A 15,911-nucleotide genomic window follows, 5' to 3' on the forward strand; every position below is an offset into this window, starting at 1 on the left:
TCTCTGGGTGACACAGGTTGTCAAAGCAAGCAGCTCCTTGTCCAGCCAGAACATGTCCTCCAAATCAGTCAGGACGTCCCATGTTTGAATCAGGCTGTCGGGGTAACACACCTCCAGGCACGTGAGGCCATGCTGTGCTCAGCTGCACCCTGGCAGCACAGGGTACAGGCAGGACAGCCCAGCAGTCAGAAGGCAGGAGGCTTGCGGAGGTGCTTACAGCTCTGCTGGCGTTACCCCAGCTGCTTTCATGTGGACAAACATCCCACAGAGCCGGTGTGCAAAACGTGGACCTGCCAGAGCACTCTGCATTACTACAGAGCATAAGAGTCACCAGGAGCTTTTGACTGCGGAGAGTTGTTGTTCTTGGGTTGGTACAAAGCATTTCTGGTTGCAAATGATCATGTTTTCCATGCTATAGACTCTAGCCCAACTCCTTGCTTCTGAGCTGGGTAAGTTTCCACTGAAATAAAAAGAATGGGAAAGTTTTTCTTTTATCGCTAACTGGGAAAAGGAAATGTCCTTTGGAAGGACATGGATTCCTTTGATGTCTCAAAATAGGGAAGAGGCTCTTTGCTCTTCTGTGCCATAAGAAGGATAACACTGCCATGCCCATTTTGGGATGCGTTGTTTTCAAAGATGGCTAAAACCAAGAAATAAATAGCAACACTAGCCTTCTCTCTCTTGCATTCTTGCTGAACTCCAGAGGGACAGCTGCCAGAGCAATGAAACTATATTAGGACCACTGCATCCCTTAGAAAAAGATAAACCATTCCCAGGGTTTCAACTTTGCTCAGTGGCAAGAAGTAGAGGAGTCAGCACTGGATTCAGACACCTATATTTCAGTGTCTGCAATGTAAATGTCCACATGGGTATTAGGTGTGTAAGTTCCCTTTATTATCAGCACTGATCTGGTCTTTACAGTCTGAGAATAATTCAGCTGGTCAAATACCCATGATCCAGTTAAACATGAGTGTCCAGTGGTTTTGAAAGGCCATAGGCTGAAATATCAAAGACAGAGTGTGCAAATATTAGGCAGGACCTATAAATAAAACAAATTGTCTACAATATCATTATGTGTGTATATACAGGCAACTCAGCTCTAGGTATCTAGTCAGTACAAAACCAAGTTTCCTTGGTTCACTGGCTACAGTAGGAGCTTTGATATCTCATTTACCTCTAGACAGCTACATTCAGTATCAGAATCAAAACCTGAATCCCATCCTGCAAAACTGGATACAAACCCACTGAAGAATAAGAACGCTTCAGAATAGACATTATTTCCCAAAAGCAGATACTATTGAACTACATATCTAATTTTTGTCTTTTCTGGTAATAAGATATGAAACTGTCAAAGACTAGTAAGTTTAAAAAGAAAAAGATTTGAAGCAACTTAGTAAACTTATGATCAACAAGGTGCTAGAACTTCATTTAAACATGAGGTTTGAAGACTCAGGGAAGTAATGACAAATAGTTGTTGAAAATATGTAATTTTGTAGAAAACACATTCAAGGTGAGAATTATCTGACTTAACTTTAGATGTCAACAATGCAGATATTCACACTTGGTCTAGTCACCATAGGTTCCTTTAAAAACAGAAGAGAGAAATAAGCACTTGTAAGGTACCTGAGATATCTACTTGAAAAGGAGATGAACTGCAACCTAGAAATGCCTATTTCTTTTCATATACTGACTACAAAGGGAGGCCAGCATATCTAGTCCATATGTAGCTGATTATACTGTAGACGGCTACATCTGGTCAGCATTAGAGCACGTTTAATAACATACCTATTTGCAACTGCATTCCTATTCAGATCAATATGTCTATGCACTCAGTACTCCATCCCTCTACTTACACTCAAGATTGCATCCACTGCTAGTCCAAACCTTTAGTCTTGAACTTCAAAAGCATCTGTAGGCTGGACCCGGCTACACTGAGATCTATGACTCGCTCAGTAAGGTCCCTCAGGAAAACACAACTTACCAAGCCAGGACAAGACACCTGAGACGCAGCTAGAGACACGGCATTCCCTCCAAGACGGCTGCAGAGAAGCACTTACAGAGAAACAGAGAGGAATCATTACAAGTCCCTTCACTTAGGAACATATTTTCACCCTAACCAAAATGTCAGTGCTAATGATTAAATACATTTCCTTGAATAAAACCTATCTGCTCAAGACTTCAGGAAACACATTTATGAAGAGCCATCATGCCAAAAAGTAAAGCAGTTCATATGATCCCGAATTCAAGAGCAAGCCAGCCTCACAGATGTAAAGAGCTGGTGAACCTTTTTGCAGTCTGTGGCAGGTAAATCATTTCTTACACCAGTCTAGCTTGAAAGTCAAAAAGCCTGGCTCAGCCATGAGTGTGTCGGCATCCCAGGGTATGGGGCGCAGTTTCTTGGCCAGCTGCAAAAGGAAGGTAAGTTAGTCATCCAGATCTATAAAGCAGCAACTTGCACTGTTATTAGAAGCCTACCTCCCCATCTGGAAATTAAATGCAAACATATGCATATGCCTAAGTGTTGCTTAAGAGAAAATCACTACCCTGACAACGCTGCACGGGAACAGGAAGGAAAGAAAAACAAAAAATACAAACCAATATCTGTGCCTTCCCCATTTAATTTTCTTTACTGTCAGAGGCACTCTCATATTTAATTAAGCACAACGTAGGGGATAAAGAATGATGAGGTGAGGAAGGAAAGAAAATCCATTTGTTTGTTGATACTGTAAAAGGCTAAGAAATATGACAGAAAATTTACATTACACACGTTCCAACTCCAATTTACTAGGTGGCTCAATCCTTTCAAAAGAGAGCCACAACACAGCACCAACATCCTATACTTCATTCTTCACTGGTATCCAAGGCATCTGCAGAAGGTTTTGATAATCTCTAATAGCACAGAGGAGAAAATTTGCCTTTCTTACTTGTGGGAATCAGGTACAGCTTTCACACAGCAGAAGTCAGACCCTTTGATCAATATACAGCATGTTAAAAAATGTGTGTTAGTATGTAATCCTGGGATAAATCCTGGATGGTTTGGTTTTTCACTGAAAAAACATAGGGGAGAAGATAATTTAATGTTAGTTATTTTTCATAATAATAAGAATTATAACAATACTTAAGAAGAAACAAAAAAAAAAAGAAATGTGAGACAGTCATTGAATTCACGACTGAGTGAATTATCGTGACAACAATGGATATGTCAGGCAGGAGCTTAACACCTGATCTTTCCAAAGCTTCATGTCAATAATATTCAACAGCAACTGTAGGCACTGAAAGCAGAGACTCATCACATCTGTGTGATCATGTCTGCACTAGATGCATAAACTGAAACCCCAAGGGAGGTGGTGAGGCTGCTGTTCTCCCATGCCAGATGTTGAGCAAACAGCCCTAGGACATGCAGTCTAACCACAAAAGGCAGGAGGAAGCCAAGTCACTGCCCAGTACCAAAAAGCTGGTGACAAATCAGGTTTAAGAAGAAGGTCTCTTGGCCTCAGGCCAGTGCCCATCCACTGGGCCATGCTAACTCCCATGCCTGTCCAAAAATAAAGAGGCAGCACTTGTTGATAAGGAGGAGGGGGAGAAATGTGGTAGGGTTTTGCCCTTTTATGAGCTGATCAATTTTCTTTCTAATTTTTCATGTACCCTTGTAAAAAAAGCATTTCTTGTCTATTCCAAGAGGTGTTTTTTTCTTCTGAAGGAAATATTACAAGAATTTCATCAAAGTTTGAAGCAAGTAAATATGATCTAGGGACTAGATAGTGCAAGTCCCATCTACAGACTGGTCCTTGATAGATACTCCCTGGGTCACTGCAAGCTATAAGCACCAGGCTGAGGCAACTTTTGACCAGCTAGGGAACCGGTCTGTTGGACTCCAGATGGAGCTGCGTACCAGGTATTTTCATCTCCCTGAGGCTTTGTCTCAGACTGAAATGGAGTGACACCCATTCAAAAAAGAGACCTCCAAGTCTCTGCCCTCCCTCCTTCACTCCTTCCCCTGAAGGCACGGACACCAAGGGTCCATCTGCTTGGATTAACCAGCCTGCAGAGTCTTTGCAGGCAGCTGTGAGATGCCTTTCAAAGATAAGAGGTGGCCCAGGGTGGCCTCATGGGTTAGGAATTTAGTTAAATATCTTCTAAAGGGATTTAGTAGGATTTGCTTCATTGTTTATATTATCCACTATCAGTCATCCTTAAGGCCCCAGGCCTTTGTATTAGTAAGGCTGGGAACACAACCAGCCAGCAAGGGATGCTGATACTGTACCCCATGATCCTGTTTTCCCCATGCAGAAATGCCTCCCTCCTCTGACATTCAGTATTTGCTACTTTCTTTGGCTCAGTTCACCTAAATGAGGAAAAATAAGTGAAATACTGAGCAGCAGGATACTTGGGATTGAAACTCCAGAGAGAGAGTCAGCTTTTCTTCCCGGGTAGTGGTGCTGGTACTGCCCAATGCTGAAACAACAGCCATTGCTAATATATGGCAAAGAAATTGTAAGTCTCTGTTGGCCCCCCGGGGAAAAATAATCATAAGCCTGCTCAGTGTTTGTTAAAAGATATAGGTAATTGTGGAAAAGAGCAACAAAAAGACAACTGAGTGACTGGACAGGTTGATTTATGAGGAAAGATTAAAGGAGCTGAACATGAATGACTTAGCTAAACAATGACTAAAACAGGGCATGAAAAGTAGCCACTGTCAACAGTATTTGAAGTGTCTGTCTGAAGGGGCATTAACCATTTGGGTGCGTCCACTTTGAATAAATGGAGGTCATGAAATGGAGGTAGGAAAAGTAGATGCCAGATTAATGTTTAGGAAAGTTTCTCGAAGAACGGGACTGCTGGGGTGTAACTCCCACGGCAATCTCCTCCCCACTGTAAGGTGGGGTGCCCCCCAAAAGGTCATCTGCGCTGAGCAGACATTACCTAAGGAACTTTTGGGAGGTCTCTACTCTTAAATGCCTCACTGGCATCCCCATCTCTATCCAAGCACCAGTGCAGAGATGACCAGACACCAAGACTGTAAAAGCCCATTCCAAAACCTGCATACAATCATAAATTAAAATATCCATGTCTTGGGCCTCAGAGATAAAGCAGGAATGCAAGAAAATGTCCAAAGTAGGGGAAAAGAGTGGTTCTCTGGAATTCTCTTATACCACTGAAGGATGAAATGGGGCTGGGCATGCTCCCAGGTAGTGGGAAGACATAGAAATGTCAGCCTTTATGCCCTACCATCACTTTGCCTCTCCCAGCTGAGAACTTGAACTGGAACAACAGAAAGGCTCTTTAGTGACACATGGCTAAAGAGACCCGGGTTGGCCATCATTCAGCCATTATAAATCACATCAGTCCTATAAGGCACAGCATCCTCCTCCCTGCCTAGTCCATGTAGGGCAGGGGATATTAACCGCTGCCTGCTATGGAGCTCTCTCCCTAGTTGGTTTGCCCATGGAGAGCCACAGCTCAGGTTCAAAACAGGAAAAAAACAGAAATTATCTTGCCACATCCTGCTGCTTTCTTTTCATCCCATGTAAGAAAGGATGAGGCAGGAAATACTGCATGGTGAAAAGTCCACCTGGAGAACAAAGCATGGATATACTCATCTAACAAAGTCACCACAGAATATACATCAGTAAGCTATTAGGTAGGGAGAAGGCATGCACAGGTAAGGCATTATGTTGATAGATCTTAGGTCCAGCTCCTATGACACAAACCCTTGTGTAAACATTGTCTTCATGTGTAAAATGAGACTAATACTTTCTCCCAAAGTCTGCCTGGCCTTGCCTATGTAACCACTAAATGACTCATAGCAGGGACTGCTTAATAAGTGAGCGCATTGCACAACAGGACAGTCCTTGCTGAGGCCTGTAGGCATGGCAATATTGTGTGAATCGTTAATGCACTTCCCAACAATTAAATACACATTTGATGCCCACGTACCTTTCATCAATGGGCTATAGAGACCCCTGAGGGGCTGTTACTGTTAATCTATTTCAGCAGCAGCTCCCAAACCCCAATTGTACCAAGAGACCCCATCACAGAGGTCGCATATATTTGCATCTTCGGTGGCTTTCACAAAATTGCTATTTATTTCCCCTCTCCGTCCCACTCTTCCAGTTCTCTTTTCATGGTCAGGAACAAGGATTTTCCAAATCCCAGAGAATTTCCTGTTTGCTTCACATTAGAGTGGAGAAAGAGAAGAGAGGGCAGCGAGAAAACAGCAGGGCAGTGGTACGTGCACAGCAGAGAAATGTGCACGTGCTCGCAGAAAGACACCAGCTGTGAATCCTTCTATAAATGGTGCAAGGAAATGGCATTGTCTTGATATATTTTCAAAAAGGGAAGGCAAATATATATGTGATCCATGCAAATATATCTTAACTGGTCATGGTGTCCAATGCTCCCCTTAAATTTAATCTAATGAGTGTTTCACTGAGCTGTCGGCAGTCTCCAGTAGCCTCCAGGCACTAATGAGTTACATCAAGGTGTCAATGCTTTTGGCATTAACCTCAATTAGGAGGAGTTAGGGTGATCACTGAATGAAGGGTCAGCCATTCATTGCTGAGACATTCCTCTGGTTATAGCCTGCAGTCTCCTGCATGAGAGGGGCTGGCAGACTGGCTGCCTACCGCCTTCCCAGTAAAGGCTCATATGTGGCAACATTACTGATAATTACTATATTTGAAACCTGGGCAGGTCTTGACAAGCATGGAGAATCAACAGTAACCCTATTTAATGAGGCTATTCAATGGCATTCCCGGGTAAAAAAAGTAGCCTGTGACAATAAACTGGTAAATAGCTACCACTTATTCATGGTCAGAATTTTTAAAAGAATACCGTTAAGGCAGTCAGTATGTCAAAGAATAGAAAGTCTGTACAGCAGGGTTATGCCTACAGAAAAAAAAATTACCTCATAGATAACCCATGTAACCAGTTCTGCTCCACTTATCTCTCTCCAGACTTCCCAAAAGATTTCCTTTAGATATATTACACTCAGATGTCATCTTGCACAATCAGTCTCAGGTAGATTTGCTTTTCTGGGGTGAAATCATGGATGGATCACAATTGCTTTCAAGCTGTGCCCTCCTTATTCAAGCAGGGAGGTCTCCGGGACAGCCAGGCAGACCACCCGGATCCACGCCCAGCCTGAAATCAGTTCTCTAGTTGGCAGATTGCTCTTCAGCCCCAAGGCCATATGCATATTTATGCCAGAGGAAATCATTCAATGAGCAAATCTGCTTAGAAACCTGAAAGGTTTGTCAGCTACCATAAAGTCTTGGTTATGTTACAGTGTAGCATTACAGTTATTACAATAGAAACTCTGGGTCTATTCTAAAACATCTCTTAAATTTCTAAATTTCTAAAATATATGGATAATACCAGAATGAAAACAAGTCCCACCTGCCTCCTTCCCATCCGTGCCATCACCCACTCCACCACGGCAGTCCAACCGCCCTTCCCTGCAGCCAGCCGTGACTGTGACTCCTGCATCCCTCAGCCAGAAGCAGCATCGACTCCGAGGAAAATGACCTGCAGCAGCCCCTTACACTCAACAGGAACCGCACAGTCTGGTGCAGTCCCCTGTGACTTTTAGACCACGGTCCTTATCAACTAAAACCAAACCCAAAAAAATAGAGATAAAATGAATAAAGGCCTCAGGTGCACACATCTTGTGAACAGTGCAGGTCAGGGGTTGCAGAGTACTTTAGCTAACTCTTTATGGGAGTCTTCTTTTTTTCCCATAGTAGAAGGTCTCTATGTTTCCTAGTAATGGCAGAGATGGAGGACCACAGCAGCAGGCTTGCAAAGCTTGCCTAATTGTAAGGCGGCACTTGTCTTACAGCTCATTCTGCTTAGGATCATCGTAAAAATTGTCCTTTGAACTCCCTCTCTGCTTCCTCCAGCCCCATCTTCTTTCCTCCTCATCCCCAAGGCAATGATTTTTATCTCCAGGTCTACATCTCTTCTCTGCAAGAATCAAAGGGCTTTCAAGCCTTTCCCTTGAGGTGACAGCATTACCTGCTCCTCCTCCACCTGAGATGCAGAGCTCTGCTTCCTCAGAATATTTATTTACCCTAACCTATGTCAGAGACGGGCTCATTCTGCCCTGGTAATGAAGAGTTGCTGTGTCTGGGCCAGCCAGGCCAGACATGTTCGGACTCTTCTGGATGTGTGATTCAGATCAAGCTACAGTGAGCTGTACAGTAAGCAAAGACAAACAGGAGCAGCATAACAACAGCTTCTGATTACCTAATTTACCAAGCTTCATCTTAAAACTAATCAGGCTGTCTGTGCCATGTCACTCACGTTTCACTTTCTTGTGCAATCACTAACGTTAAACCTATACAGTTCTTTGCCTCTATAGCCTATTCCTCCCTGATGTAGGATGGCAGAGCTACTATAGTCTCTGTTATTAGCTGGTACCTCCATGCCCATTAATAAAGCACGTGTCCCACTCGTTTTAGCACTGGTCAGCATCTTGCCTTGGCCCTCAGGTAAACCATGATCTCCAGCAGATCCATGCCATGAATCCAAATTATATGAGCCGTGTTTCCTTCTTTGCTTTTCTCTAAGACCCGGGAAACTGCATGCACAAAAATTATTAAGACAACACCACCAAAGATGACAAAGTCACAGCCTCAGAAGTTGGAAAACATCAGCCTTGAGCTTTGTGCTCACCCATCACGGTGCAGTCTTTAGTTACACTGCCACGTCATTTTTTAACAGTTTCTGTGAAGTATGAGTATTTCTGAAAGTGAGGTCTAAGTTTCTGAAAGGAGAAACAAGTTCCTTGCTTATCCTTCCCCTGGATGGAAATGTGCAAAAGGCTGGAAGGAGGTTTCAACAAGTCTATTCACTTGCAGGAACAGGCAACAGATGTTAAATCACCAGTTAAAACCTACTCTGCCCCCTCTCCCACACCACCAGCCACAGTCCATGACAGTCTACAACAAATCTGACCTTGGGAACAAAAGACCAAAAGAATAAAAACCTGAAAGCCAGTCAAAGAAGACAGCAAAGTTATCGATCCCATCCTAGCTGCTAGAAACATCAAGGGAATTTATAAAGGTGAAATGTACAAAGTGGACCTCAATCCTATACAAATCCAGTTAAGAGGAAAATCCTTCTCCAAACCCAATATGGAGACTGATATAACCTTGAGCTGAGGTGCAAGACACCAAGCCGTTATTTGAGAACTTTTTTGGCACTGGCATTCCTGTCTGGCTACAGGTAATTTCTCAAGGTTTAGAGGAAATCCCCCTTCAGAACTTAAATAAGCATCACATTTGTCTCTTCCCTGGATAAATCTATAATTGGAGATCCAGTCAAACAGTGGGAGTGGAAGCCAATAAATGTAAGGAGAAAACACTGATATTATCATTATGTGGCAATGATAATTTTGACCAAAAGGAGCATTTGCGTAAGAACACAGTGGTTGAAAGCCATCTAACCAGATGTAGATATCTGCATTGTAGAGGTCCTACATGTAGATAACAATATATCAGCTAAGCACCAGAAGCTCCCTTTATAGTCAGTACAGGAGAACTGTCACTTCAAAAATGCAGTTCATCTCTTTCAGGCACCTACTTTAGGATGAGATGATTTGTGCCTCAAAAGCAGCTGTTTCTCTTCATTACCTGTAAAAGGAATTTTTCTCAGAAGGGAATGTCTATACTATAAATCTCTATGGCTTATGTGTCTACACTTGGTCAGATGAATCCCACTTCATGAATTTTTCATTATCTGCAGTCATTATATGAGGACTGGATAGCTTTTTAAAAAATACACTATAGCTTGAAGAGAAGCATGGGCTTGATACAAAAGTAACTGGAGAAACTTCCATTATCTTAGGAAAATAATACAGAAGATTTGAACAGATGTCCTAAACCATCTCCGAACCCAGTGTCTTGACATTGAAAGTAGCCACATAATGGAATTACATCATTATTCTGTTCTTTATTTATTTGTTAGGTCAAACTACGTGGGCGTGAATTTAAAATCTACATGTCTGTGAGTTCTGCTTTACAATATGACACAAGAATCCCAGTTAAACAGACATTATCAAACAATATACATTCAGTGTAACATCTGAAGAGCTGGGTTGCCTAAAATGTTTACTTGTTTGTAAACATCAATTTTATCTCAACTTTTGAAGAAAGGGTGCATTATACATCCTGTGTCTATCTTTCTCTAGCAAGACCCTGTCTGCATTGCCCTGTTTCAAAAGGCTGTAAAAGGCTTTTGCTTTTTCTTGGAAGTCTGGAATTGCTCCTTTTCTATTTTTTGCAGACCTTGGACATTGCTTTTTATAGCAACAGAAAGTGGTTTTGCAGTGATAAAAATACATTTTCTACATTCATGAATTCATTAATTTTAAGAGCAAAAGGGACCATTACATTCATCCAGTCTGAGGCATTGATAGATTTACTGCACAGGAGCTAATGGAGTAGAGCACAGTCCCTTTGAGATGACAGGAGCGAATTTGTGCAGCTCTTTAGCCTCCCTCCTCATCACCATCATGAAAACGACCACCTCAGAGCTCCGTTGTCTAACACAGACCCTGCCTCTAGTCCAACTTGATAGAATATTTATTTAAACACAACATTCTGGCGAATGCCAGACTACTTTCCCAGGTACCCAGAGAAAGCAAACGTCAGCACACCCCCATCGCCCAGAGCATCTCTACCACCTCCCATTGACCCCGTTTGGTCTCCCAGCAGCACCAGACATTGCAAAACAGTAGCTGCTGTCCCTGCCCTCATGCTTTATCCTTTACCTGCCCGGTTCTCTCATCGGGATGTGAAGCCCTTGGCCTCTGGGACTCAGCTTATTGCCTCATAAAGCAGGATGGCAGGATTATTAATGTGGCAGAACTGCAGGATTTTCCAAGCAATTTATGAGTTACCATGGCAGTTCATTAGCTCTCAGCCCAATGACCCCTTTCTATCGAGCATGAATCAAGCAGGAGGCACACACACATCTAAATGCACAATGGATATTCACATCAAAAATACATCCAAGGCCACATTTCCTCCATTTTGTCCAACATATGTCTAACAAAGGCACTAAAAAGTCACCAGTTATCAGAACCGGTAGCCAACCCACTGAAACACGCCTAGACAAAAAGAAATTCACAATCCTCACCTTTTTTTTTTTTTTTTTCCTCATCAGGCCATTTCTGACCGATACCTGTATTTAAAGAATAGCAGATACTTAGCAGAGGGTTTACATTTACAGCCTCCATTGACTGCACAGGGAGACAGGTCTGGTGGTCAGGACAGTAGGCGCTCTGGATTGCTCCCTTGACTTTCAGTGCTAAGAATAAGGTTTCTCCTTACACACAGACTAGCCCCTCATCCCCACTCAGGGAAGCATTTGAGAAAATATTTAACTTTCATGGTATTTATGCATAGGTCTTAAGAAAAAGCACACACTCAAACACTTCCTTCGATCTAAGTGGCATTATGGGCATGAAAAAATTCAACAGGTTTTAATACATTGCTGAGTTAGGACTTCAGCAGAGGCCAAAAAAACAGGTCTAGCATACTAGAGAGGAGAGAGATCTAGAAATTAAAGGGAGTCTTTGAAGGTAATAAGTGGACAATTAAGAAAAAGGAAAAGGTGAGGAGCACTTTTATCAGTAAGTACAAAACCACTAGCAAGCTACCCGCAGATATTACAAATACAATGCTTTATACCAAGGAAAGACAGAAAAAAGACAGAGAGACAGAGAGACAGGGAGATGGGGAGGTGTGGGGCAGAAGAGAAAGAAAAGAGAAAGACTTCTATTAAGCCTTTATTGCACTATTTTTCTCAGTTGCATTAATACTCCTTTATTTGCTATTACTCGCTAAGACTTTTAGGGTATTTTAAAGAAAAGGCAGATCTAAAATGTTTATATCTCCCTCTAGTTACAGCTGCCACACTCAGAAAGCAACCTCACCATGTGTTATATGCTTTCCCAGAATTAACTTAACTTTTCCTTTTTAAAAAATAATTAATGTATTTATTAATTAAGTAATGGGACTCACATACTGGAAAATCCCACCTTCCACACCATCCCATTAATTAAATCTGGCTTTGGGCCAAAATTTAGTATTTCAGCTTCTGCCAAGGTTCAGGTTTGGAATGTTTTCACATTGGAGGATTTTTCATCTGTTTCCTTGGCTGGGCTAATGGGACCCTAATGCACACGAGAGATCGCTATCGTGCTGGGCTGCCGCTTACTTGCTTGTTTCAATCATCTTGTACATACACATTAACTTGTAGTATTTCCTTCTCAGCAAAGTGATGGCAATATGTGTTTAATACAAGAGTCAAAGGGATATAATATGATATGGAGAACTACTGACTTGAGACACTCCACTGGCTGGGGTAATGACAACGATTCAAAAAAATACAGCTGGGCAAAAAGTTAGATGACACCTTTACTTAAAACCAGATTCATCAACACAATTGTGTATGTCTTGCAGGAATTCTCATGTCTAATAAAACATGGAGGCTGAAGGAATGGACCTTCAAGAAATTTGGACATGGCTTAAAGAACGCAAAGCTGTTGCCTCATCCATTTACCTCTTGGAAATCCAGGATAGGGTTCAGCTCCTGCTGTCAAGCCAGAGAAGAACAGTCTGTAAGTTCTGACCTGAGAGGTGCTTGCAGATGTTATTCTGCCAGCACTGAGAGATAAGTCACCTCACTAGCTCTTCACTAGTCATTGGTCTACGCAGCCAACACCAGCATTAATGCTTGTCACAAAGTCTACCTCAGCAAAAGTGCCATGATTTCTGCTAACAGCACGTGAGCTTTCAGTTAATACTATCTTTTGTCACCTCATACGTTACTCCCTCAACAGATTTTTTTTTCATTAATTGCTATCAGAAGATATCTTTCTCTTTCCAACCCTCCTGATGCTTTAGCACCAAGGGCAGTGTTCAGCTGCCCTGTCCCCGTAATTACCGAAGTTTCTCACACGTAAAATGTCTTCATGAAGGCCCTCCCACCCACACTGCCACATCCATCAGTATGTTTGCTCTCACCATCTCTTCCAAAGCAGCACAGTGGGTCGGTAACACTGGCCAAGGACACATTGCAGTTTTTCTCACAGTGACATAGCCCAAACCGCTCAACCATGGCAGGACGTTTCTGCCGTAACCTGGCAGCCGGGGAGCGACAGAGAAGAGCAGACTGACTGCACTGCTTGATCTCAGAGAGTTCACCTGCTTGAAGCAGCAACAAGAAAGGCTGAAGTGATGCTCAGAGAAACCCATTTTGTACACCCATCGCATTTCCCAAGCTATGCCAGGGTCACCCTGCATCTTTCACTGCTCCCCAGTGAACAGCAGCAAAGCCGCATGCTGCGCGCCAGGGATCAAGGGTTTCCAACTGCAAGAGGTGGCAAACAGGGATATGTATCTAGATACAGGTCACAGGAAAGTGCAGTCACTTTTGTCAATCAAAGCCTGTCCCCCTTCACTCCCATAGGTTTTGTGAAAGTAGGACAACACCACACCAGGAGCAATAACACGTGCAGCTTTATGGAAACCTGGAAAGAAATATCCAACAGGAGGTTTTCTACACTGCAATTGTTCTCTAAATCATAAGAATATCAAATTGCTTGGTTTTATCATTTCTTTTAAAAGAATGCCAGGATTTACTTCTGTCCAGCACAAGTATATGGGATTGGAATTTGACTTCTTGTTTATTTGGTTTTCACATTTTGAAGGATTTTGCCATTTGAGGGGAGAAATATGTGTCTAATGATCACAAAATCCAGCTCAGAGACATGTCTGAGATCATGGTTTTGAAAAAGAGCCATGGCCACCTTCAAAGAATGAGGCAGATTTCACCCACTAAAAAGCAAAACATGCCATTTTGTGCTCTCAAGCGTGACTCATTTCCCAATGCAGTTAGGCTATGACTAGGAAAGTTAAGGTCAGATTAAGAGACCATTAATGCCTTTTGTAGTGGACTTTGAGACCAGGACCACAATGCCAGAATAAGGCTGTGGAGGCCTGTGAAGGAGATATCCTCTTGGAAATACATCATGGAGCTCTGTTTGGTTTGTCCTTGGATTTTTGGGTTATGGAGCTCCTGTTTTGCTGCATTGCCTTCATTTCTGTCAAATCCCCATGAGGATAAACTTCTCTCCAGTCTCTTTACGAGAAAACTGATATAAAAATATCACCTTCCTGGCTAGAAAATTCACAGGGCTTTGCATAGATAGCCTTGCTACTTCTTGCTACATCACTGCAAACAAAAAACAGGAAGCCAAGAGAAAAAAAAATAATTCAACCTTCCTGCCACTCCTGCCAAATGAAACAACAGCCAGACAGGAGCTCAGAGCCTGATGCTCCTGCATCAGTCTCTATGCTCTTCAAGGTGCTGTACATCCGCCATGCTATAGCAACTATACAAAACACTACAGTGACTCCATCTCAAACACTATCTATCAGATTCAGCATGCTGCAGTTACACACAGAGATTGGCCCACGGACCCACTGTTGTCTGAGGACACAGCCAGCACCTCCTCTACTACATGCTCCACCATCTGCTCAGCAGATTCAAAATAGCACCAGAATTTCCTCTTCCAGGTGGATGTAGAAAGGCACAGAGAGAGAGAGTCTGAGCTGGTCCTAGCAACAACTACATAAGCAAAACCCTGAAGCAAATATTTTCAAATATATCAGCTACAAATGACCAAAATGTCATCACTAGAATAAGACAGACTTGATGTTGCTTTCGTACCACGGAGCTCAGACAGGAGCAATTTTTTCTCTGTTGCAAAATAAGATGACTAGTCAAGTAGGAGTAGTGTCTGCTCAACACTATGACTTCAGCTCCCAACTGAGAGCTCCACCTGGTTTTTTTTTTTTTCAAGTAACAGTATTTTGTTAGGAAAATGTTGCAATGTTCACCTGAAGATTTTGGGAGTGATTTTCTACTAATGCTGTGGATGAGTATGGATTGGTGACTGTCTCATTCTACTCTACAAAATGGAATACAGAACAAAGTAATAGGGATCCTACTGATAACCACAACTTTGCTGCAGTCAAATGAAACAGCAGGAGGCTAACATTCAGGATGTTACACATCCACTGAGAGGATTGATTCCACTGCCAGATTTTCCTGCCTTCCAGAGGCAGTGTTGACTGGGTTAACAAAACATCACTTCCATGTTTTCTGCTTTTTCTATCAAGCCATTGAGTAGATAAAGAGACAGAATTAAATCACTCAAGTGATACACAGAGCTTTCCCTTGTTGACCAAGTACAAATCATCATAAAGAATCACTACAAACCAACTGGAAGTTCAACAACTTTTTATGTACTATTACAAGTCTTGTCGTTCTTCACACATCACTGTTCATCAAACACATACCCCAATGAGAGTTAAAGTAAGAGAATTTCATGGCTCACCACAGGTGTAGATGACATTGAGATGCTTTCGGATGCCTGGGTAACAAGGATCTCCAAATTCATAGGTGCTAGCATATATGCTGCAGCTTCTTTTCCCATGACAGCGCTTGATCATGAGTTGGAGAGCGGTAGCTGACTGACACTCTAAAAGGGAAAAAGGATACCTAGTTGTGAATATTTGTCCATTCACATCAGAAATTGCCTAAAAAAAATCACGAGATGCAGACTGTGAGAGCACATATATATGAGCTTTCCATGAATATTTAAAAATCTTTTTGTTTACATGGGAAGGTGTATCTGACTATTAAACACCTCTAATAAATTGTAAATTGATGAAAGGAAATTACCAAAAAGAACAGTGATGAATCAGAAACATCTATACATCCATAGAAAGAAGGTTCCAAATAAAAGATGGCTTGTTTTTAAAGGGAAAAGACTATCTGTAATAAAAATAATTCCTTCTCACCTGGCATTTATTCTACAAGGGTCTGAAAGGACT

At 42.2% G+C, this 15,911-nt stretch overlaps 1 protein-coding gene across 4 annotated transcripts in view; it reads right to left on the reverse strand.

Annotated features, from left to right (window-relative positions):
* The window catches only part of EVA1A (eva-1 homolog A, regulator of programmed cell death), a 212,358-nt gene that overhangs the window by 91,499 nt on the left and 104,948 nt on the right, over positions 1–15,911 (reverse strand). For all 4 annotated transcript variants that reach the window (XM_075049018.1, XM_075049017.1, XM_075049016.1 and 1 more), the window contains exon 5: positions 15,413–15,556. In XM_075049018.1, coding sequence (XP_074905119.1) covers positions 15,413–15,556 — 144 coding nt within the window. The remainder of the gene's footprint in view (positions 1–15,412; positions 15,557–15,911) is intronic.

Source organism: Buteo buteo, chromosome 17, assembly GCF_964188355.1.
Source record: "Buteo buteo chromosome 17, bButBut1.hap1.1, whole genome shotgun sequence".
Taxonomy (NCBI): domain Eukaryota; kingdom Metazoa; phylum Chordata; class Aves; order Accipitriformes; family Accipitridae; genus Buteo; species Buteo buteo.